General features: G+C 44.2%; 1 protein-coding gene across 10 annotated transcripts in view; it reads left to right on the forward strand.

The window, feature by feature from the left end:
* Positions 1 to 22809, forward strand: part of hoxb3a (homeobox B3a) — an 86512-nt gene extending 63703 nt beyond the window's left edge. For 6 of the 10 annotated variants that reach the window (XM_047571237.1, XM_047571236.1, XM_047571234.1 and 3 more), the window contains 3 exons: positions 5738 to 5805; positions 12717 to 13422; positions 17109 to 22809. In XM_047571237.1, the coding sequence (XP_047427193.1) occupies positions 12837 to 13422; positions 17109 to 17974 (1452 nt within the window). In that variant the 5' untranslated portion in view covers positions 5738 to 5805; positions 12717 to 12836 and the 3' untranslated portion in view covers positions 17975 to 22809. Of the gene's footprint in view, positions 1 to 4163; positions 4401 to 5737; positions 5806 to 9010; positions 9478 to 12716; positions 13423 to 17108 lie in introns of those variants that run through there. The other 4 variants (XM_047571238.1, XM_047571242.1, XM_047571240.1 and 1 more) reach the window with 4 other exon arrangements.
* The last annotated feature ends 49 nt before the right edge of the window (positions 22810 to 22858 follow it).

Below are 22858 nucleotides of genomic sequence, written 5' to 3' on the forward strand. Positions count from 1 at the left end.
GATACTCTAATTCAGGAAATGTTCGTTTTTGACCAACGGGCAGCCACAGTGGCCGCATGTACAGAAATCCGACTAGTGCCTTTGGCCAGATGCACAATGACAAATAAAAACCCTAAAAAACATAGTCAAGCACGAGAGCCAAACCCGACAACGATACATCCTGCTCTAATCCCTATGAATACACCAGCGCTAGTGGAAGCCTACATGTGGCTATACTTTATTCAGCATGGATAAATAAACTCCAAAACTGAATTAAACACCGATGCAGCGAGGCTTTGAAACCTCTCTCTCGAACCATCTGATGCCAATATTGTGGCTATTCTATTCAGGATCCCACCCAGATTGGTCTGCCGAGAAAAATCTTCCACCAGTCATGAGATACCGTGTGTTTAACTGTAGGACCTGGTGTATTATTTATTCATAGCAGCGTTTCATAGAGTGGCATAATATAGACAGACATCCCCTTTGGGAGTGGTTAAGATTTCACAAACTCCTTGAATCATTTATTTTAAGTAATCACAATAAACTTCAAATTTACACAAACAAAACCAAACCCCTTTGGCTTTCTGAGTCAGCTCTGGTGTGTATTTCTTCACTAGACGTTCTACCAGTATACTTTCAGATCTATTTGTGCCTATTTCCAACCAGACTGAGCGCAAACACACACAAGCAATCATCCATCCCTGTTCATCCCCAGCCTGACAGACTTGTGAGCTTGGCACTTTTCATGGCCCAGGAGCAGAAAAGGGCAATCTGACCCCCCCTCACACCACATCTCCCCCCGTAAACCCCCGTACCCGCTCGTTTTCCCTCTCTCCCCTGGTGTCAGGAGTCTCTTTGAGTTTGAGGTTAAATATTAGCATCTCTGATAAAGATTAACTCGCTGTCAAAGGAAGCGCTGATGGCGTGAGTTTCCGACTCGGGACCGTTGGTGACTCGGGGGCAAACTCTTCGCGAAGATGGGCGACCCCGCCTGCCGCAATAGCGGTGGGCTATGCTGGGGTAAAACGTTGGCTGAAAGGGTGAGATAAGAGGTAATAATGACACGAAGTGATATCACACTTTGATCTCATTTTGAAAAAGTGATTTTAGTGAAATGAAGAAGAAGAGGTTTTGGACGTGTTTCATTAAAAGTAATTTCAATTTTTAAAGCATGTTTTATTAAAATCTAGTCATACTTAAAAGACTAAATATAAAGTCAGAGATGAATTGGGAACAAATTTCAGCACAGGCCTGCGGCCTGATGGAGGTTAAAATAGGCCTTTTGTACACAGGATGAGCGTAATGCCTAAGTTATGTGTCTACAGCCAGAAGCAGCAGACAGTAACTAGAAGATTTGTTCACATTTCGCCAGGCTCAATGAAAAGCACACATTCAAGAGCTTGCATATCAAAATGATGCAATTTCTTTTAATACGCTTCGGGCTCACACCCTGGCGCGCGAAACATGCAAAGCTTTTAGACGTGACTGAGAAATGGCCCTCTTAACAAACATGGCACCACACACCCACGGAGGTTATGTAATTTGGCGGCTCAAAGTGTTTCTCCTGACTGCGTATTAGTTCCTGATAAAATTTAAAGAAAGAAAAAAAAAATAAAGAATTTAATTAGACGAACTGCTTGTTTGCTGGCGCATTTGAAAATATAGCCGTTAGTGCGCAGAGGTTGCTTGAATAAAGATTGATTGCTTTACTGCAGAGAATATGGGAAGCATCAACCGCGCAACAAATGAAAAGCCATTCCCTCCTCTGAGATCAGCTCTTTAATTGAACAGACTGGAAGCGCGTGAGCGCGCGCGGCGCCTCTCTCGCCAGTTCCTCTCCTTAGTGCATATCTAACCTCTGAAAAATGGTGTTGAAACTCGCGTGTCATCCGCCAGGAGCGAGAGGGGGAGGAGATGAGATGTGTTGCAGAGCTGGGTTTGTCGTCGCTTGCCCATTTTCTGGGGCCGCGGTGCCGGTGGTGCCGCTGCTGCACGGCCGTTCGAGCTCATTACACTCAGAGGGACTCTTCAAACAGACTTGATGGGAATGGCTTTTTAGATGAAAAGAGTATGGATGCTGACTGATCTTTGGGGAGGCTGAAGGTGATGGCAGTTGGTGGGCCTTAAAGGTCAAGATGACTAGAAATACTCCAAAGGGTGCAGCAGAGCCAGGTATTGCATGTTTTTTTTTTTTAGCTAAAATCTATTCATATGTGAATAAAATGTGTTCATTTATTTATTTATTTATTTAACATCCGCTCGCTGTTTGAAGGTGTAAATAAACTCCCGCAAACAGCAAAGGACCCACTTCAAGTGCGACGGTGATGCCAGGCTACAGATGTGCAAATATTTGCGCGTGAAGCAAAAGAATCGCAGATTTTGTGCGAGTCTTTTAGCTGCAGAGGACAAACCAAACCAGGCAGTTCAGCATCTGGGGAAAGTAGCGTGATTTATCTCCCGAACTCTAACCAAAGGAGGAAAAAAAAAAATAGAAGTGGCCAGAGGCCCACTGACGTCGCAGCAGATGACATCAAATGCAGAAATTGGATACGTATGGGGGAAGTGCTCAACCAGATAGGTTGTTTGAGGCCAGGCCAGTTTGAAGTTATTATTACCGCTTTTGTTTTTTTGAAAAGTTGCCGAGATTTTTTAGCTCAGGAGTTTTTGTTTAGGGCGAACGCTGCTACTAAGTTTAGAGAGACTTTCCTCGGGGTGCGGAGCGCGTACGGCGGCATTTGCACGCAAGAGTCCACTAAGCGAACATTCAAATTAAATGGCCTCCGTTTGAATGTGCGTCCGCACTCACGTGACGCCGTTGAACGTGAACCATTTAAACCATGATGGCCGGGTGCATAAATACTGCAGTGCCATCAAATGGAAATTACAGAAACAACCTGAGTGCATGAGCATTTGCCATGCTACAGTAATAAAATCCACTTAGCGAAATGAACATGTCAGCGCGCTTGTGTGTGGATTCAGTGTCTCAGTTCCCACTGCTGTGATTGCTGCGAGTTGGAGGGTCACGCTTTAAGACTTAGCGGTCCAGTTTGTGCAAAGAATTCGACTGGTTGAATACAGTGAAGGTGTTAATGATTAATGCTTAAAATTTACACAAAAATTCCGCTTTTAGTTGATCATTAAGCAACTAAGCAGCCCTGGGTCAAAGGTCACTTTCGGAAAAGCCGTTTGCCAATATGTCACTGAGAGCTTTCGCTTCCCATCTTAACATCACAAAAGTAGCAGCGCCGGTGCCAACGCTGCGAAGCCTGGACTTGTGCAGTTAAGTGGCGTTTTTCTTCTTCATATCTAAGGTCATAGAAATAAAAGGACAAAGAAACCACGGAGATCAAGCAAACCTGAGAACATCTGCTCACTGCTATGCAACCCGGCGATAAACACGGATTGGAAAATGTTGTGAAAAAGAAAAGGTGTTTGTGTTTGCGCGTGTGTGGGCCGTGGCAGGCTGGTGACGGCACCACCAGACCAGGCAGAGATAAGAGCAGGGAGCAGAGATAAAGTTTGTTCGGATCACAAGACTTTTTGAGACGGAGCCGCGGCAGAAGGAGGCAGCAACATCAATCTGTCCATCCAGCTCCGCGTTAAGCCCCTCCACCAAAAAAAAAGCCCCGCCAACCTTGAAAAACATCCCAGTAAGAGCAGCAGCATTAGCTGCGAGATGCACTGATGTATCAGGGGCGCAGATGCTCTTTCGCAGCCTCTCCCTTTCCTTTAAGGAATGTGTTTTAAAGCATTAACATAAGTTATCTGCGCCACTATTAGGAGCCTTTCAACTCCAAATTGCTTCATATTTCAGCAGACGAGTAAACAAAGAAGAAAACTGCAAAGTAACCACAGAATTAAAATGAACCGACTGTTTACTCCCCCCAAAGAAACGGCTGTGGGCACTTTCAGATCCGTCCATTGATCTTCACCCGAGTCTAAACCTGCTGTTCACCACTTAATATAAATTCTGTTAGATTATGCACCTCTGCTGCTCCTGTGATCTCCCAGGCTTGTATTACATCTGTTTCTGCTGCTGCTCCTCCATCCTTTCCTTTCCAACTTTCACTTCATTCAGTCTGGGAAAATCACTGATCCACATTGTTCTATCTGGATTCCATCTGAAATCCCCCCCTCTCTCCCCTCTCTCTCCTCCAGCCTCCTCTTCCACTCAAAATTTGGCTCATCAGCTGTTCTGGGGGCTCTGGAGGCGGCCTCCTTCTCTTTGTCTCGGCCTATAGGCTAGCTGGCTAAGCTAGTCGGCCCCTGCATCACTTTCTGGACAACTTTAGACTAGTCCACTCCTGCTCCGTGGCTGCAAATTTACGACTAACCCGCGGGGCTGAGGGGGGGAAACGCAGGGAGGAAACCCCGACTGCTGCTGCTGCGATGGGGATGGACGGCAGCCAGCGCTGTGCGTGAGTGCATGGATGGAAACAATAAATAACTTTATAGTAGTAGTAGTAATGGTAGAAGTAGTGGTGGTGGTGCAGGCTGGTACGGGGAGGTCGGGGGATCCTTTGCTTTTGATTTATGTGTTTGGGGGAAGCTGTCAGGAGCAGAAACAGAAGCAGAGCGGCCCAGAGATTTTATTCCAGCACTTTAATAATAACAGCCACTATGCAACAACACGGACAGCGCTTTTCATCCTGCGGTCGCGGATGCCATTATACAATTATACAACTCTTTGCACAGTGTTTACCGCCGCATGCAGCAGTGGATGGATATATCTTTCTTGTCTGGGACGCGCTCTCTTGCTCTGGCGGCAGGAACACTGAATGTTATCCGGGATGAGTGCTTTCTGTCTGAACGATGCTGAAGTTATTTATGGGCTTCGCCGATGAAGCAGCTGGTCGTCTTATGGGGGCTTTTCCTTGCTTCGCTTTTTTCCCCTTTTACGCGTTTGTGTCTGTTGTGGGCGTCATTGTAATTATTAGAGATAAATCCACTTTTGAGGAATATGTGTTTTTTTTATTGTTTTTATTTTTTTTAGGTTTACACGATTTTATTTTTAGATTTTATATTAAGCCCAGTAAAATGACTCAGAGACAGGATTTAGAGGCAGCCCAGGCAGAGTTGATTACTTTTATTTATTATTGTAGACGATGACTTTATTTATTTGTGCAAGTTCGTGTGATGTCAGTCACACAAATCTCGGCGTATAATTACGGCACCAGTAAAAGGCTTGATTATTATTTTAATTAATTAATTCTATTCGTATTTGTGTTAATTTATATAACGTATATATATTTATATAAACGATATCTGGCGATCTGTAATTTTATTTTTTCGCGTGTGTGCGTCATGGCGCGCATAAGTAACTAATTTTCCAGAAACGGCTTCGAATAAATTGTGGACATTTTTCAGGCATTTTCTCTCCATCTATTCCATTTACAAAGTGAGGGAAACTCAGTAAATATAATAGGATGTGTAATATGATAACCAGAATCAATACCATCTAAGATCACTCCCACCCAGCCTTCATCCTTCCCTCTGGCTCTTTTTTTTTTTTTTTCCTTTTTGCCTTTATTCCGGGAATAATTTAATAGTCTGGGCAACCTGTCAGTGGTTGCCCCTGTCCCAAAATCGTTCGATTAAACTACAAGAGGTCTGTGCTCTGTATCGGATTTTACCGAGACCTTTTGATTGCTTATCTCTTCTCTTTCTTTCCTGTCTTTTTTCCCTCCCTCCCCTCTGTCTCCCCATCTCTCTCTCTCTCTCTACGTCTCTCTCCCTTTTCCCGTTTATCCTACAGTTCTTAGGAGCTTTCTGGAAGCCGTTTTCCTCCATTAAAACATCGAGAAAAAAGAGGAAATCTTTTCGGTGAGTCTAAATATTTGACTTCATTCGTCCTGGTGCATGAAAGAGGCCGTTAAGCCTGTGTATTGAGATTAATCGACAATCCACTGGCTGTGGAACATGCCGAGATATGTGTGTGTGTGTATATATATATAAATATATAATAGATTTCTATATTATGTCCAGGCTGTATAGTCTTTAAAAATATAAAAAATGGCAACTTAAAATAAAAACTTAAAATAAATTTAAAAATAATAATAACACGATTTTTTTGCCCGGAATCTTTTTAATGATTAATATCATTAGTTCGATTTCGATATTAATATGCAAACTGTGCATGAAAATGTTGGTGGCTTTATAGCAGAAAAACTACGCAAGATGGTGCAAAGGTGCAGCCGGATGCATGCACGTGTGAGTGATGTAATATAATGTAATGACAAGCACTAATGTAATATAATCCAGAGGCGTAAAGGGCAGCGTGATGGCCGCGGGTTACAGTCGAAGCAGGAAACATGGAGGGTCAGTTCATCATCTGATAGACAGTTATTAAAACAACATTTTGTAACTGCAGTAATGACACCAATGCCAACGCAGGCAATGATATTATGAGCTACATAATAAGGTGGCACTGCCATCCATCGCAGTCAAATAAATCAAAGTTGTAGGATTCAGACCACCAACAGAAACAGCACAATTACATATTATTCATTTGTGAAGAATATTTAATTGCATTTACAAGAAGTAGAAGAAGAAAAACAGTGCGTAAAAATGGGATTTTAAAACGCACATTCAAAGGAAATTCCTCAGTGGCCAACATGTCTGAAGTCCCAGAGGGGAAGAAAAAAAAAATAGAAAAGGATTTCCATAGGTCTGCGAGGCACCGACTTTCAGTTGTGAAACTCAATACCCGTGACTCAGTCCCAAACACCAATGTCGAAGCGCGTCTGCAATCCGTGGAAAATAAAGAATCGCTGCCATCCTTTACAAGCACCGGCGTGCTTTTACAAGTCAATACATACATGTAATCCACACTGCTTATTTCTCCACATGCAAGTCTCTTCCCACACTTTTGGGGAGTGGGGGGGAAGAAGAAAAGGGAAAAAAAAAGTCCGAGGTATAAAAGAAAAAAGCTGATTAGTGGTTTTGTTAATGAGGTTTTTCAGCAGCATTCTTCAGTCCGCGCAAAGGCTGATTTGAAAAGTTGCAGACGGACACATTTCAGACTCCCACCTTCCACCTACACGGAGCTCATCCTCTCATTTCAGCAGCCCACAGCCAATGCTATCTGTTTTAAAGTTGGGCTGTTTACACACACACATACACACACACACACACACAAACACGCACACACAAGCTGCTGGGTGCGAGAGAACTCATAAATCTTACGTAGCCATAAACGACAGGGGTAGCGTCCTGAATACTAAAAATAGAGGGAAGAGGGAGAGCGAGGTATAGACACAGAAAGAGAGAGAGGGAGGGTGTGTGTGTGGTGGTGGTAGGATATGAAAACATTGTAAGACACCTTCATATTTTCATTTCCATGTTGGCCTCACCTCTCTGTCTCTTTCCTCGTGGGGTTTCTTGTTACTTTTCTCTTTTTTTCCTGGCTACTTCGCCTCTTTCTACAAATGTTGTTGTACTTCGTTCATGTCTTCCTCCCATGTGTGTTAAAGTCAAAACAGAAGGAAGAGCATAGGCTCTCTTGTTGTGTTTTCTTTAAAAGAAAAAAAATGGAAGTGGAAGTGTTTTAAGGGCCCGATTCCTCCCTTACGTTCAGAGCTGCTTCTCGTCGGTTTGTTGACATTATCTCAATATTTTACCCCAGTGTCCCATGTGCTTTTCATTTACTTTGTTTCTGTGCACAGCAGGAACAGGTTTTCTAGAAATTCACTGGGCTACTGATCCTAAAATAACCTTATTAGTAGAGACCTTCCTTGGCTTTTTTTGTTTTACTGAAACCTTTTAAAATGTAATTTATACGTTAGTTCTCAGATGAGGAGGACAATTCTAATACAATTTATGCTAATGAGTATTTCCCATGTTTATTTATTAGTCTTTTTATATTTTGCGTTTGTCACGTGTTAGATTTTAAAGTAGCTTTTAAGATTTGAGTCACATGATCCGAGCTATGGAAGTCTAGACCAATATATAACCAAACACTGAATAAGGACTGCTAATCATGATTGTTAAATTCCATTATGGCAATAATCCTAACTTTTAACCATTGGTAGGCCATCTTTGTGCTGTTGGTCCATCCATTTTCAACCTATAGGTTTAGGTATAGTTATTAAGAGGTAGCATATTTGCGTTTTTTCGTCGCCTAGCATACGGCCCGGTAATCGAAAAGTGATTTTAAGAAACCAAACGGAAGAAACGTAACTTTAAAAACTGGGAATTTTTTGTTTTTTGCATTGCTTGAAAGTTGGAGCAAAACTCAACCAGTGATAAGAACCAGTTGTGGGCTGCAGGATATGTCAACACAGCTGTAATAGGAAAAAAATACTTAATTTGGGACTTGGTGACACATGGAAAAGTAGCGCGTAGACTAGTCACGGTGTTGGAGCCAACGTGACTGCATGAAGCCTGTGTTTCACTTCCAGTCAGTGACATTAGCATAATTTGTGAGTGACGCTGCTTTGATGAGGGAATCAGCGCGTCCGCGAGACAAACTCCGTTATTTAGTGCGTTACAGCCGCGTGAGCGTGGCTGATACCCGCACGTGTTGTCAACACTGTAATGGCAATACCTGCGCTACTACTACTACTACTACTACCACCAGGCTACTACCACCACCGTTATTATTAAGCCATTAATGCCGTTAGCAGTGGGATAAATCAACTATAGCTTTCCAGAGACCGAAGCGAGACGGGAGCACAGACCCAAGACAGTGTGGAAGACGCTGCGGGAAGAGAGACAGGAGACCTGGGGAGACCGAAGCGGAGAAGAAATAGGAGGGAAATAATAAAAAGCGACGGATAACCACCCAAAATGTGATGGGGTGACATTTTTGTGGCGGACTGGATCCCGCGAGGTTGCTGACTGACTGAGTGAGTGGCTTGTTGGTTGGTTGGCTGGCAGGCAGGCTGCGTGCGGAGAGAGGCTGAAAAAGAAAGAAATTGGAGGCCATTGTTATCGGCCAGCAGCGGTGCAGGCAGCGCTGGTGCTGGGGCTGCTGCTGGGGCTGGGGCTGGGGCGGAGGGTGGAGGGCGGGTGGGGGGTGGGGGGCGCGAGCAGGCAGGGCTCCCGGTAAGCTCGTTTAGCTGGTGCGCTAGCTAGCCTGCCTGCACCGCGTCCGTCCATTAATTTTGCCAGCCTCACACCGAGCCCCCCCCCGGCGATGCCCTGAGTCCCGCCAGAGCTCTCATCCGCCAGACGTTCATGCCACAAGGTGTCCGGTTCGCGCAGCCCTGTCCGCCGCTGCCGCGGCTCCAGGAGGTGTTGTTGTGGTGGTGGTGGTGGCGAGCAGCCCTGCTAGTCTGGAGAGAGCACCGGGGGAGCAGCTGGTTTGCGGAGAGAAGAGGGGAAGAGGAGGCGAGCAAGACGGAGGGGAGCGCGAGCGGACTCGTTGTTTGTTTAATTGTTTAGCCTATTATTGTTATTGACTGCCAAGTGAACCTGCGTGAGGATATAAGCTTGTATGATGCGGTGCTGCTGGGTCCGTGCCGGACTGGACCGGGACCGCCGGTGCTAAGGAAGGTAAGGAACATCACCAAGCAAGCAAGCAGGCCACTAATAGACGAGCTCAAACAACAAACCAGAAATAGGCTACATAGTGTGTTTGTCCGCTGTGCAGTTTGTGAACGGTGGAGTGGCTGGCTCAGTGATTTATGGCCCGTATGACTTCAATCCCGGTTCAAGAAGAGTTCACAATGCTTTAAGCTGCCGTAGCTACCCGCCTCAAGCAGCCCCCCTTCTTCTTTCGGTCGTCCATCTCTGTCCATTTTTTTTCTGTTTTTTTTTTCTTCTCATTTCTTCCCCTATTCTGTCCATGCCTCTTCCTCACTTACTGCTATTTATTTACAAAGCTACGGTCGACCATTTTTCTGCTAAGGGATGGTCCACTTTCTCCCTTTCGTTTTGTCCTCCTTCAGATTTTTAAAATCTTGGCAATGTAACACATTTATTGTAATTCTCACTAAAATGTTCAGTGAGTTTAATTTTAATGTCACGCGCAGGCTTCACTGTTTGGTGATTATTGCACCTTAAATTGAGGCACTGGACAATAGCCTATAGCTTTGATCAGGTCAGTCCTTTATTGTCGCTGCATGGTCTCCGATCCACATAATCCCCCCCACCTCCCCACCCCTTTCTGTCTGTTAATGGGATAAGGAATACGTGGATTGTCCAAGTTAATGCATTCCCTCTCTGTCTCCCTGCATGCATCTTCATGGCAGGCGCCATTTGTAATTTTATATCCCAGGATAAAACACAGTCACTGGACACCAAGGCCGACCCCTCTCTCTCTTTCTCTCTCTCTCTCCCCCCGTTGTTTTTGTTTGGGTGTCTGTTTCTCTGTCAGCAAAAGTGGATTATTCAGGAAGGCGTCTAGTAAAGTTGGTGATTGTATTAAGCTGTAGCCCTAGCCCTACATGCCAGGGGCAGAGACATTACGTGTCCCGTTTAATGGCGAAACAGCGATATGATTTAATAACATATTCCTCCTCCACTCACTGCCACGGCCTCCCTCTCCCTCTCCCTCTCCCTCCTTGGGACTATTCCTCAGAGTAAATAATTAGGATTCCAGCTTGTCTGCTGGAAAGATAAATGGCTGACATGTGTGACGTGTTAAGAGCTGGAGGAAGGCTGGACTCTTGAGAGAAAAAATATGGTGGTACATTTTAAAAAGGTTAAAAAGCGAATTACATTGGTACAAATTTGCCCGATTATGGCGGCGTTCGGAACAGAAAAGGGGGATTTTGGCCTATTTATCTTTCCTTGTTGCGTTGTTTGTGGCTTTGTAAATGGCCCATATATTTTATGGCTTTCGTTATTATCAGCATATTGGTATCATGAGTAGGCAATCTCATGCTCCGTTTGCTAGCCGTTATTTTTTTATTATTATTTATTTATTTTTATTTTTATGTTGTTTTTTTTAGGAACTCTAATTCGGGCCTGCTATTCTCCTTACGTTTTGTTGTTGTTGCTTTAAATCCTGATTGTGAACGAATAAGACACATTATGTAGCCAACCGACACATGAACCATTTCCTTTATGATTGTTGTTAATGAAGCTTTTTGTAGCTTAGGCCCTGTGCCTTATCTTCGCACGCGCTCTGACAAATTATTTCAAGACAAATAAATAAACAAATAAATAAACAAATAAATAAATAAATGTCTCCACAGCGAAGTCGACCAAAAGACAAAAGTAGCTTCAGTTTTACGACGCGATTAATTCGAAAAACATACACTTTTGACAACATTCATTTATTTATTTACTGATGAATGCTAAGCCAAATATCACTACAGATATAAATTCGGAAGGAAACATGCTAGCCTATAAGGACAGTGTTGTTGCGATATGAACCCGTGAAATAAATTAGTGTCCTAACCTTAAGCTGCGGCTAGCGCTAGCATAGCCCAGTCTGTATCCTATTTGAGAAACCATTTCTATCCTGTTCGTTAAACATTTTATCTCCGGATAAGGAATAAATACCAGGTGCTCTCTCGCGCCTGACAAGCCGGCCTCTCGTGGACACAGGCCCACCCGAGCGAGGCTCACCCGTGATTTTTTTCTCTCTCTCTTTCTCTCTTTTCCCTGAAGGGGCCATGATAGAGCACTCTGCCCCTCGACCCTAATGGACCAGTGACTCGTGAAGCTTCTTCCGAGATCTATCTATCTATCTATCTATCTATCTATCTGTCTATTATTTGCTTCTTTTGTCCTCAAGTATAGTTATAGAATTTATTTTTTTTTACATTATTTATTAGACCCAAATCGAATAAATAAATATTTCTATACCAAAATAAAAAATGAAATAATAAAAAAATAGATTTCGGAGAATTTTTTTAATCATATTTAACACATGGTGAAGTATAGACTGCAATTAATAGACGATTGTTTTCCGTTGTTGCCACAAATCCCATTACCGCGCATTCATCAGCATTACTCTCATAAAATCGTCCTGACCTGCAACCAAAAAAAAAAAAAAAAAAATCCCGTTATACCAAAACCAGGCCGTTATTCAGCAGCAATGGTCGCTTCCGGAGAGAGACTCCTTAGAGCGGGGATGAGGTGAGGTAATACAGTAAATCACGCGTGGAAGGCAGGGGTTGACAGAAATAGGCTACCTACATCAGTCACAAAGGGAAAACAGATACAGGCCCCGCGTTCACACCCATTCACTGCCGCCATCACACAACAGAAACGTCACGAGTTCAGACTGAGCAACAGCAGACGTGATGGGGTAAAGCTTTATTAGAAAACATTTACACGACATGAAGGCATCAGGTATGTAGAAACGCATCAAAGAGTAATTGTAAAACGTTCTAGTAGGAGATTTTATTTCGTTTTAGTTTGAAATTCAGAGGCGTTATCCTTAAATTAATTACTGAAAACTGAAAATAATTAGTAACACCAACACAACACCCCAAAATTGTACAATTGATCCAGTTAAGGTAACAAATTGTGTTATTAATTAGCATAATAATAACCATAACTATTGAATTAAGTTAACATTTCTTTGAAAATGGAACATTTTGAGTGTGTGTGTGTGTGTGTGTGTACGCAGATTGCCCTCCTGGTGCCCCCTCCACCAGAGCATCTGCAGGCTGCGCACTGGGCTCAGAGGGAGGGGGGGGGGGGGGCAGGGTGAGGAGGGAGGGAGGGGGGGTGAGGAAAGAAAAGCAGTGGTTTCTATTCATGTCATGGCGCCTTTCATTGGAGGAAGATGGATTTATCTCTCTCATTTCTTTATTCTGTCTCTCCTAACCTTTCAGGTCAGATTGCAGGGGACTGTTGGAGAGGCACCGTCACGTGACCCCGGTACCAAATGGTCTTCCGGCAGTGGCTCTCAATAAGGACCGGAGCACAAGAAGACGCCGCCACTTCTCTCAGAAATGCAGAAGACAACATACTACGACAACTCATCGACGCTTTTTGGTGGCTACTCGTCCTACCAGGTGCAGGGGGTGGCAGCGGCAGCGGCCCCCAATGGCTTTGGGGGCTACGATGCCCCGGTCCCAGTGTCCCACCACCAGCCGGCCTTCCAGTCGGCCACCCATCTGGACGTGGATTCGTACCAGCGCTCCGCGTGCTCTTTACAGTCGCTGGGCAGTAATGGCGGCCACCAACAGCAGCAGCAGCAGCTAGCCAAGACCAAGGAGTTGAATGGCAGCTGCATGCAGCCCAGCCTGCCGCCCGAACACCACCCCGGCTCCCAAGTGTCCCCTCCGCTGCCCCCCAACCCCAGCAACGGCAATACCGGCGCTCAGCAGCCGGGGGGCAGCGCTGGGGCCTGCTCAGTGTCCAAATCAGGCCCCAATAAGTCATCTAATTCTTCCTCCTCCACATCATCCTCCACGTCGTCCTCTTCCTCACTGCCGCCCAACCCAGCCTTGGCCAAGCAGATCTTTCCCTGGATGAAAGAATCTCGGCAGACGACCAAGCAGAAAAACTGTTCACCCAGCAACAACTCTGGCAACGGTGTGTTAGATTACACCTGTCTCTGTCTCTCTGTCTGTCTCTGCTTTGATTTCCCCCCCCACCACCCAGCACCATAGCAACAACACAATCTCTCTCTCTTTCTGTCTATCTCTCAATGCTCTTTTACTCGGCTCCTTCTGCTCTCCATCTCTCCATTTTGTTCCCGCTTCATTTTCCTTCCTCATTAGCGTCTTTGTTCCTTTTATCCCGCCGTCTCCCTCCCATCAACACATCGCTCTTTCCTCACCTCTCTTATCAACATCCTCTCTCCTGGCCCAGATCCCAAGAGGATTTAAAAGGTTTCTTAGGCTATTATGGCAAAACAGGCTTCCTCAGGCAGTGGCTCAGACAGGGAACTGACCACGGGCAACCAGTCGGGCCGAGTATCATTTTGTCTGTAGCTTGCAAATCAGTTTTCTATTTGGATTAATTGCCCAGCTGTTTTGTTTTTTTTTTGGTCTGGCTCTTCAGGTTTTATTTTTATTTTTAAATGTGGCTGGCCTCAGATGGAGACGTGGTCACAGTCTTGAACTAAACCGCGCATGCAAAAAAGAACAAGACATCACAGGCGGCGCGCCGTTGTACAGAAGTAGAGACGGAGGTCACTGAAGTTGGCGTTTATGGTTTCATTATTAACCTGATGAGCGGTTGAAGCCAGTGAATTAGGGAGCAGATGGTAATGAGAATGAGGAGGAAGAGACACATTTTTAATTATGGCTTTTTGTGGAGCAATTGCTGCAGAGACGTGCGTGTGTGGATGTGGAGTCAGAGCCAAGCGTCGTTGGATAGCGAGATGAATGGTTTTTGAGACTTGCGAGGATTCCAAAATGACGTCAGAAATGTAAAATATATGATTTTGTGTGTTTTTTGCCATAGAATTAAATTGTAGTTAATGTGGCTAAACTGAATTCAATGGAAATGTGACACTAGAAAGTATTTACATCAAAATATCTGTTACATGAAGGCAGCTTTTCATTTGATTTGAGTCCTTTGATTGACTTAAGCTCAAAGTTCGATGGGTATAAATTGCATATGCATATTGGGACAAGGCAAGTCTTCTTTATATGCACCTTTTGACTTTCATTTCAAAGGTTTGATGCACACATTTATATCGATGTGATAAGTGCAGAAGCCGAGAAGGAAATCTAGAATCAGTTAGTGAAACAATCCAGCTCTATGTGAAGTTACAATATATACCTACCAACACATTTAAAGGTTAGAAATATAAGTAATTATATCTTATGTTTTAACAGCCTATTTACAGAAAATAGAAATAGAAATATGTGATTTTAAGAGTTGCATGCTTGAACTGATCATCTCTGATTCGTTGCGTTGTCACGGAGCTTTGTCGTCGCTGAGGTTGCCTGGTGCCTGTACAGTGGCCTGTGTTTAAATCTGTTTTTGCTGAGAGTAAAAAGTAGTAGGAAGGTGGAGGCATTGGAATAGCGGTTGGATGGACATGCTGTTGTTGACAGTAATTGTATTACAAGTCATCCACAAATTTTCCAAAAAAGGTGTTTGTCGAAGAAGAGTATGTCGCACAGGTTGAAAGGAAAGAAACTGGGGCTTCATACATACATTTATTTTAATGCATTTTGTATTAAACTGCCGTTCTTATGACTGAACAGTACAAACAGTAACAGTTTACTAACCAGCGGCCACAGCCCTGTAGCAAACAGATGGTAAACCTCCCTCCATTCACTTTCTCCTCCTCACCTTGTGCCTCCTTCTCCTTTCTTTTATCTACAACCACGTTGAAAGAACTTGCCTTATGAGTGCTCTCCTTGCTCCCCTTTATGGTCTGAATATCATCTGCACGTCTGATAAAGGGCATAAAGCACAGTCATCAACAAAACACGTATACTCTTGGTAGTTATCACTGAGGAAAACATATGTTGTGTCAAAAGGGTTTGACATTGATATTTAAAAACCTTTCTGATGACTGGATAAGGAGCTCCGAGGAGATCGGGCTGCTAATTGACGAGAAGTAATCATTCAGAGAAAGTTGCTGCTCCCCGAGATGGACGATACACTAGTTGCTGGCCTCATAATTGCGCCTCAGTCCACATGACTAAACACTAGAGTCAGCTGTTTATACTGTCCAGACAGAGATAGAATATCGAGAGATATGATCTCACTCCTTTCGTTGAACAGCATCAGCTATTATTAGTTTGAACACATTGGAAGCACGCACAAAAGCACATGCCTGCATATTCACAGCGGAAGCACCTGCTGCTTACTTATTCAGATAGTTTAGTGCTACTGTTTAGCATGAAAAAAAATACGGAATTAAAGGCCAAACTGAGACGGACAAAGTATCAAGTTGTGCAGTTCACGTTAGGTTACCTTAGCAACAACAAATCAACAATCATATATGTAATTTACGTACATTTATGCTCACTAGACTAAGAAGACTGAGGTATTTTTCCTTTTTTTTTTTTCATATGACTTGCTGCTTTTCACTTTTATATTGGTCTCACTTTAATTTATTGCTGGGTTAGATTTCGGCTGCAAAAACACTCGGTGAGGTTGAGGAAAAGATCGTGGCTTCGGATAAGAATACACCCCGTCCATAATCCGCCTCGACGGTCAGTTTGTTTACAGCCCGATTGCACTGACTGGTTGTTCGTTTTGACCATTTTGACATATTTTTAGCAGTAATCCGAGATGGTGACATTTAGCTGTCATTATAGATTGGCCAGGATCAACCAAAATAAAATCCAAGTTTAGACGGTGTCCAAGAATATTCCGCCTCATTATTCTAATTTTGCAGCCGTGCTGAATGTGTAGAGGAAGAAGTGTGTTTTCAGAGGCTGTCTAAGGGAGTTATGATTGCTTTTAATGTCATTTGCAATATTATTATCATTATTATTATTTAAATGTGTGACATTTGTGCTTCACAATACTTATTCTAAACACAGACAGATTAAGTACTGACAGGAGTCTTCATCTAGTCTCATTAACTCAAGACTTGTCTTTTAAAGCGGTGGCGGAAACAGGTGGAATTTTAGGATTTTACGGATCAGACATGGTTTCCATAGATGTCCAAGTCCCAACGATCTTTAAGATTCGACAACAAACAGCAAGTGAAGAGAATTGTGTTCTCAGAACCCATCCTCATCAAGAGTAGGATGGGTTTCTGAGCAGTTCTCTCACGCGCCAGCGTAACTATGACATAAACGCGATGAGAAGCTTGACTTCTTGGCAAGCTGATTCAAGCGTGTGGAGGTCAACCTCAGTTCCTGCTCAGTCGTTGTGCTGCAGCTGCTGTTGCTGTGGGGGATTTGTCTTTCCAGCCAAGATGCAATTTAGCTGCCCTCGGCCAGCATCGGGGCCTCAGACTCTTAATAACTGCCACTGTTATGAAGTGTTGACAACTAATATCAAGGGATAATTCAGCCGGTCTGCCCAGACCCCCCTCTGCTTTATTAAGAACCTGAATGTTTTCAATTTCCTCCAGCAGCTAGCAGCTCGATTGTGTTATAGCCTCTCTTGCTTTCCCGCTCTTTAAATTTCCAATTGATCATCTTTCTACCCGTTTCTTAGTATATCCTTTTTTAATACCCCATTTTCTTACCTTTTTGGACATTTCTCTTATTTTAACTCTATTAATTTTACGGTTTCCTTGGATTTGCCTGTCACCAAGTGCTTTTTCGGTTACATTTTATTTTTTCTTCTCTCCTCAGCATCAGGGGGAGCCGAGAGCGGTAGCAGCGGGGAGAAGAGTCCTACTGGAGGGTCGTCAGCATCATCTAAGCGGGCTCGTACGGCGTACACAAGCGCCCAGCTGGTCGAGCTGGAGAAGGAGTTCCACTTCAACCGGTACCTGTGCCGGCCCCGGCGGGTGGAGATGGCCAACCTGCTCAACCTTTCCGAACGCCAGATCAAGATCTGGTTTCAGAACCGACGCATGAAGTACAAGAAGGACCAGAAGTCCAAGGGCTTGAGCTCCAGCTCTGGGGGGCCCTCACCCACTGGCTCCCCACCCCTGTCCATGCAGTCTTCCGCCAGCTTCCTCAACTCAATGCACTCCATGGGAGGCGGTGGAGGGGGTCCGGGGTACGACGCCGCGTCCCCGCCGTCCTTCGGCAAGCCCCCCCAAGGAGTGTCTTACTCCATGTCCACTGCCTATTCCAACGTCCCCATGAAGGGCTGCCCCCCTCAGCAGAAGTACGGCGGCCCAGACCAAGACTATGGCGACCCCCATCCCCACCACGGCTTAGTGCAGGCCAACAACGCGGGCTACGGAACTCCCACCAACATGCAGGCCAGTCCAGTTTATGTGGGTGGTGGCAGCTATGTGGAACCCATGCCCGGCTCGGGGCCCTCTATGTACGGCCTAAACCACCTCGGCCCCACGCCGTCCCACCACCAAGCCATGGACTACAACGGCGCGGGGCCAATGTCAGCCGCCAACCAGCACCACGTGGGCGGAGGGGGACCCCAGGGTCCCTGCGACCCGCCCACGCACCCAACGTACACCGAGCTGTCGGCGCACCACACCTCGACTCAGGGCAGAATCCAGGAAGCACCCAAGCTCACTCACCTGTAGCAGGTTTGGAACAAAAATGACAACGTAGGAATATTGAAGACGACAAAGAACAAGTAACACGACATGACTCACTAACAGACTAACTAATTGTGGGGGCTCCACCGCTGCAGTGGGACGGCGGGAGAGGCAAAACGAGACAGGCGGGAACCATCCAGTGGTCGGCTCCGTGCTTTGCAGCCACAAAAATGCAACAATCAGCATTCGGTGCTGTTCGACCCCGCCCTGTTTTCAATGCCGTCATAAAAAGCTTGAACAAATCAAATTAGGCCGAGAGCTTTCACTGCTACCTTGAAATAGCAGTTAATTTAATTTTCAAAAGGAAGAGTTTGTGACTATAGTATCAAGTAGCAGAGATGGACCCTAACCATTCGTGTTACCGAATAAGTCGATTAAAGGCACATCTGTCAAGAGCAGAAGTACTGAAATCAATAGTAGTTGCCAAAAATGTTCCGCTGATGTTTTAAGCTCCGACTAAACTCACTCGCTGCCACTGAATCCATTCATCCTCATATAGGAAAAGAGGAACCAAATTGTCAAACCATTTACCAGAGCATTATTAGAATCAACAATCTTCTCAACTTCCACAGAAATGCAGATATTTAACCCCCTAATTCCAATTTTACACACCGAGTGCAGTTCTTGCTCCCAGGTCGGGGCAATAAATGTCAAGAAGGCCCAACTCTGCTGCAGAGACATACAGTATTTGCAGTTGGATGGTATAACAAGATCAGTGGTTAGCGCCAGTGTACGGTCATTACTCATTAGACTGATAATGTGCTGCACAGTGAATCTGTAATTCACACTGCTGTATTCAAATCAAGTAGATGTCAAAAGGAGAAAAGTTGGTTATTGATTCGGATCAGAATCAACAAAAAGAAAATTACAGATGAAAGAAAACTGTTTATGCTGCATCCAAGTCACTCAGCTAAATAACTGCAGCATTATTACATAAGAATTAAACACTCTGCTCCATCGATTGCATTAGCGGACTTTCCAAAGAGTTTTTATGTGGGCGTAGCAAAGTGCAGCAGTAGTTCAGCTAAGTGTGTAGTAAATACGCCTGTAATGACTGTTTGAACTAGTACGTGGTTTAAAGTTTTACTTCGATAATAAAACCCCCCCCCACTACACAAATATTCAAACAGCTCTTCCTCCTGGTGAATGGAACAGTTGAAATTTTAATGGGCAGTTAACAAGGTGGTTAGATTTGTGACCCTGGGATCTCTCCCCCTCCACGCAACACATGTTGCTGTCAGCCAAGCTGAGCTATGCTGAGGGCTTTGCCGCTCCATCAGCGGGAGAGGAGCGCAAAATCACCCGCCTGTAGCAGGCATCACTCATCTTCAGCCGATCTTCCCGTATTACAAAGCACATAAAAACCACTGGATGGTGTTCCCTCCGCTGTCTCTTTTTGCCCCCCCCCCCCACCCTCACCGTACCCATCTCCCTCTGTCCAGACCGAATCACTACTAACCCATCGCCTCCCGTCTGTGGCAGCAGCACATGGCTTCTGAAGGAGGTGAAATTTCCCACAATCCCCCACAGACTGCCCTCCCACACACGCATCCATCACCACAGATACATCCCTCCCATCACTCTTAACAGGGTTTAAGAAGCTACAGCGGCTCAGCGGCTAAACTAGCTCCCACAGACACACATCTGTGCTAAGCTACTTCGGCTAATCACACTTTCATACACACACAGACACACGCACACACACACACACACACACACAGACAGCAACGTTAAGCTAGCTTCCTTTCGTTGACACTTCCACAGCCAGGGTATGCCAGCTGTTGACATCTTCAAACAAACACGAGAACATGGAAGAGACATTTTTAATGTTCTTATTTTAGCACATCATCGACACAGGGTAAATAATAAGAGTGGAGAACACTATTTATTTATGTTTGAGTAAGGCGTCGCCCTCCTCTCTTTTTCTTTCCTTCTCTTTCTATTGAAAAGGGTTCACTTACATTAGTGGACACCTATGCGTAAATGTCCACATTTTCTATTTCTTTTTGTTTTGTTCTCACATATCTTGACTTTTAACGTGGATACAGGGTATATATTTGAACAAAAATGCATGTCCCGGAAAATCTAAGCGAACGTGTGCCATGCATTTTTTAAAACAACCCGGGTTGAACTTCTCTGAACCGTCGGCGAGGGCAAACTGGGACAACACACGCCAAAACCCTTACAGACTGTTTCACCCTGCGTCCAATACTGAAAACAAGCGGCGCGTGGCAGCGCCGAAACTCGCCGACGTTCAGGAAGTGAACCCCAATGCGTTGTTTTTAAAAATGCACATTTTACACAAAAAAAGCTTTCCACATCTGGGCATCATTGTTGCACTTAGAGTTTACATTTTGATGGTTAAAGGTTAAAAAAAAAAAATAATAAAATCTTATTTTGAAGACGGAAGGCCCTACAATCAAAGCGTCTTTCGCCAATGTGTGTTCAAGTGAACATTCATATATAAATATTTATTTGTTATAGCCAGTTTAAAAAGACTTTCTGTTTTGTATTATTATTATTTATCCTTCATGTATTTATATTGAGAAAAAATACTGTACTTTTTTAGTATTTACCTGTTATGAAAGAAAAAAAACAACATTGTGTTTCTTCTTGTCCATTGTATTGAAATTACATTTTTTTAGTTATTGTATTTTAGAAGAAAATAAGTAGTTTTTATGTTCCTATGATGACCCTTGTACATAAATGTCTTGGCTTGTACAAGGAAAAAGGCAAGGGTGGGGATTGGTGACCCATCCCTGCATAGTCAAAAAAAAAAAAAAATTAGACAAACTATTAGCTGGAAAAAAAAAGAACAAGTCTTTTTGGAGAACTTCTTTCTTTGTCCTTTGTAGCGCCTTTTTCTTTCATTGTTGAGAGAGTTGTCTGTCAAAAAAATTCTTTAATAAAATGTTATGTTATTCAGAGCTACCGTCGATTTTTTAAGAAGCCCGAGAGTGAAACGCTGGACTCGGAGTGGGTTGGTAATTAATTAAGAGAATGTAATCAGCCCGAAAAAACAAAAACGCAAATTCCTGTCTGAAACAGCAGTCTGGAGAAACCCTGCCAACTCCCTTTGTATTCATTGTCAAGGCGGCGTACAAACAACACTTTGCCCTGCTGTGCTCCTCTTGGCTGCAGGTTGCATCAGAAAACGTAAAATACGCACAAACCAACGTTTTGCTAAGGCCTACCTTGATGCCGTTCACTGATTATCAGCTTTAAAAGCTCAATATAACACCGCAAACCTGCTAAAACTTTTTTTTAAATGAGCGACGACACAAAGCGCGCAAGGGTTGAGGCAACAAAAGGCTCCTGAATCCCAGATCAGGTGTAGGGGCAGCTCCTCTGGTTCTGAGACGACCTTACACCGATGCCGGTGTTGAATATCCGGTCAACGCCGGAGGCTTAAAGCGCGGCATCGTTGTCTGAAAAACTTGCTCAATTATTCAAACCCCGAGTCGGAAAGCCACGCGCAACACGCGAGAAATCGAAAACCTTTAACCCCTCGACATCAAGGTTTGCGCAGTTTACGCTACGAGCCAGACAGGACCGGGGGGAGAGCGAAGTGAGACACCCGTGATCTGTTGTTTTTGTCTGACAAGTGCAAGAAAGCTCAGTTGTTTTAAGCGTCTGAGTTTCAATATCGCTGGCACTCCTCTCACTGTTGGGCTTCTGACAGATATATTCAGCAGATAACTGTCAAACGTTCTCCGCAAATGATAGAGCGATGCAGTTTGGGAGATGCGAATGCAGGTCAAAATTGTAGTTATGACTTTATTCCAAGTTAAGAGGATGTAGGAGCTAGTTCTGTAAAACATATGGATTTTTATATATTCAGCGCGAGACACTGATGTGGCTAAAAACTTCGGCGAGATCTAGTCAGAGGACAGATTTAAGACTAAACCACATCTTCAAGCAGATGGTTCCTTGTCACAGCGTCTCCATTCAGAAACCCCTCCAGCATTTTGATTTTTTTTTTTTCTTTTTTAAACTTTGACTATTTAAAACTGTTGCTGTTTGGATGTGTGCCCATTTCAAGAGTTCATTGTTGTCTTTCCAGATTCAAGCGTACTTAGGTTTCCCTCTTCTCACAGCTTTCTGTCTCTCTTCTTGACACACAAACACACTCAGATCATCTGGCGAGCCACGCATCCTGTGTTAATGTTTATGACTTTTAAAAAGAAGAGCAAGAAAAAAAAAAGCCCCGGGGCCTGCGCCTTGGCCAGGTCACGTGGTCTCTAACCTAACACACCCCATCCCTCTCTCTTTCCTCTCTCTCTTTCCACTTACTACACACGCGTGCTCAGACGCCTGAGAGCAGCATAAAACTTGGGACATAAATCAGGCTCCCATAAATAATGGCCGTACTTCCCTTTACATCTCCGTTGGACTAACAGACAATAAAAACACCAATAAGCAGAGATTGGATCTAATTTATTGCCTCATAAAAGCAGACGGAGGGCTGAGCAGGGCTTCGGCAGACGCTGCTGGGGGAAAAAAAAGGCATAACTATTACTGTAGAGAGCGCGCACAGCCAGGTACACCGAATGAGAGGGTTCAAAAACTCTTAAGTGCTATTTGACAAAGACAGTTTAGGGGCGTCATCAGGCACCGTCACCTCCGAGACCAAGTCAACCGTCACGAGTTTGAGCCAAACCTATGATCATACTTAGCACAGCTATATTTTTTGGAAACTTTTTTTTAAAAATCTTTATAACTCGTTATATAATTATTTAAAAATTTGGCTACAATTTTCCGTTTGTGTATTAGGCTTTGGATGAATCCATTACGCACAAATCAATTACGTAAAATGTAAATTAAAAAAAAAAAAAAAAAAAAAAAAACGATTAGCCCTACCATCGTGAG

Source organism: Mugil cephalus, chromosome 20 (genome assembly GCF_022458985.1).
Source record: "Mugil cephalus isolate CIBA_MC_2020 chromosome 20, CIBA_Mcephalus_1.1, whole genome shotgun sequence".
Classification (NCBI taxonomy): domain Eukaryota; kingdom Metazoa; phylum Chordata; class Actinopteri; order Mugiliformes; family Mugilidae; genus Mugil; species Mugil cephalus.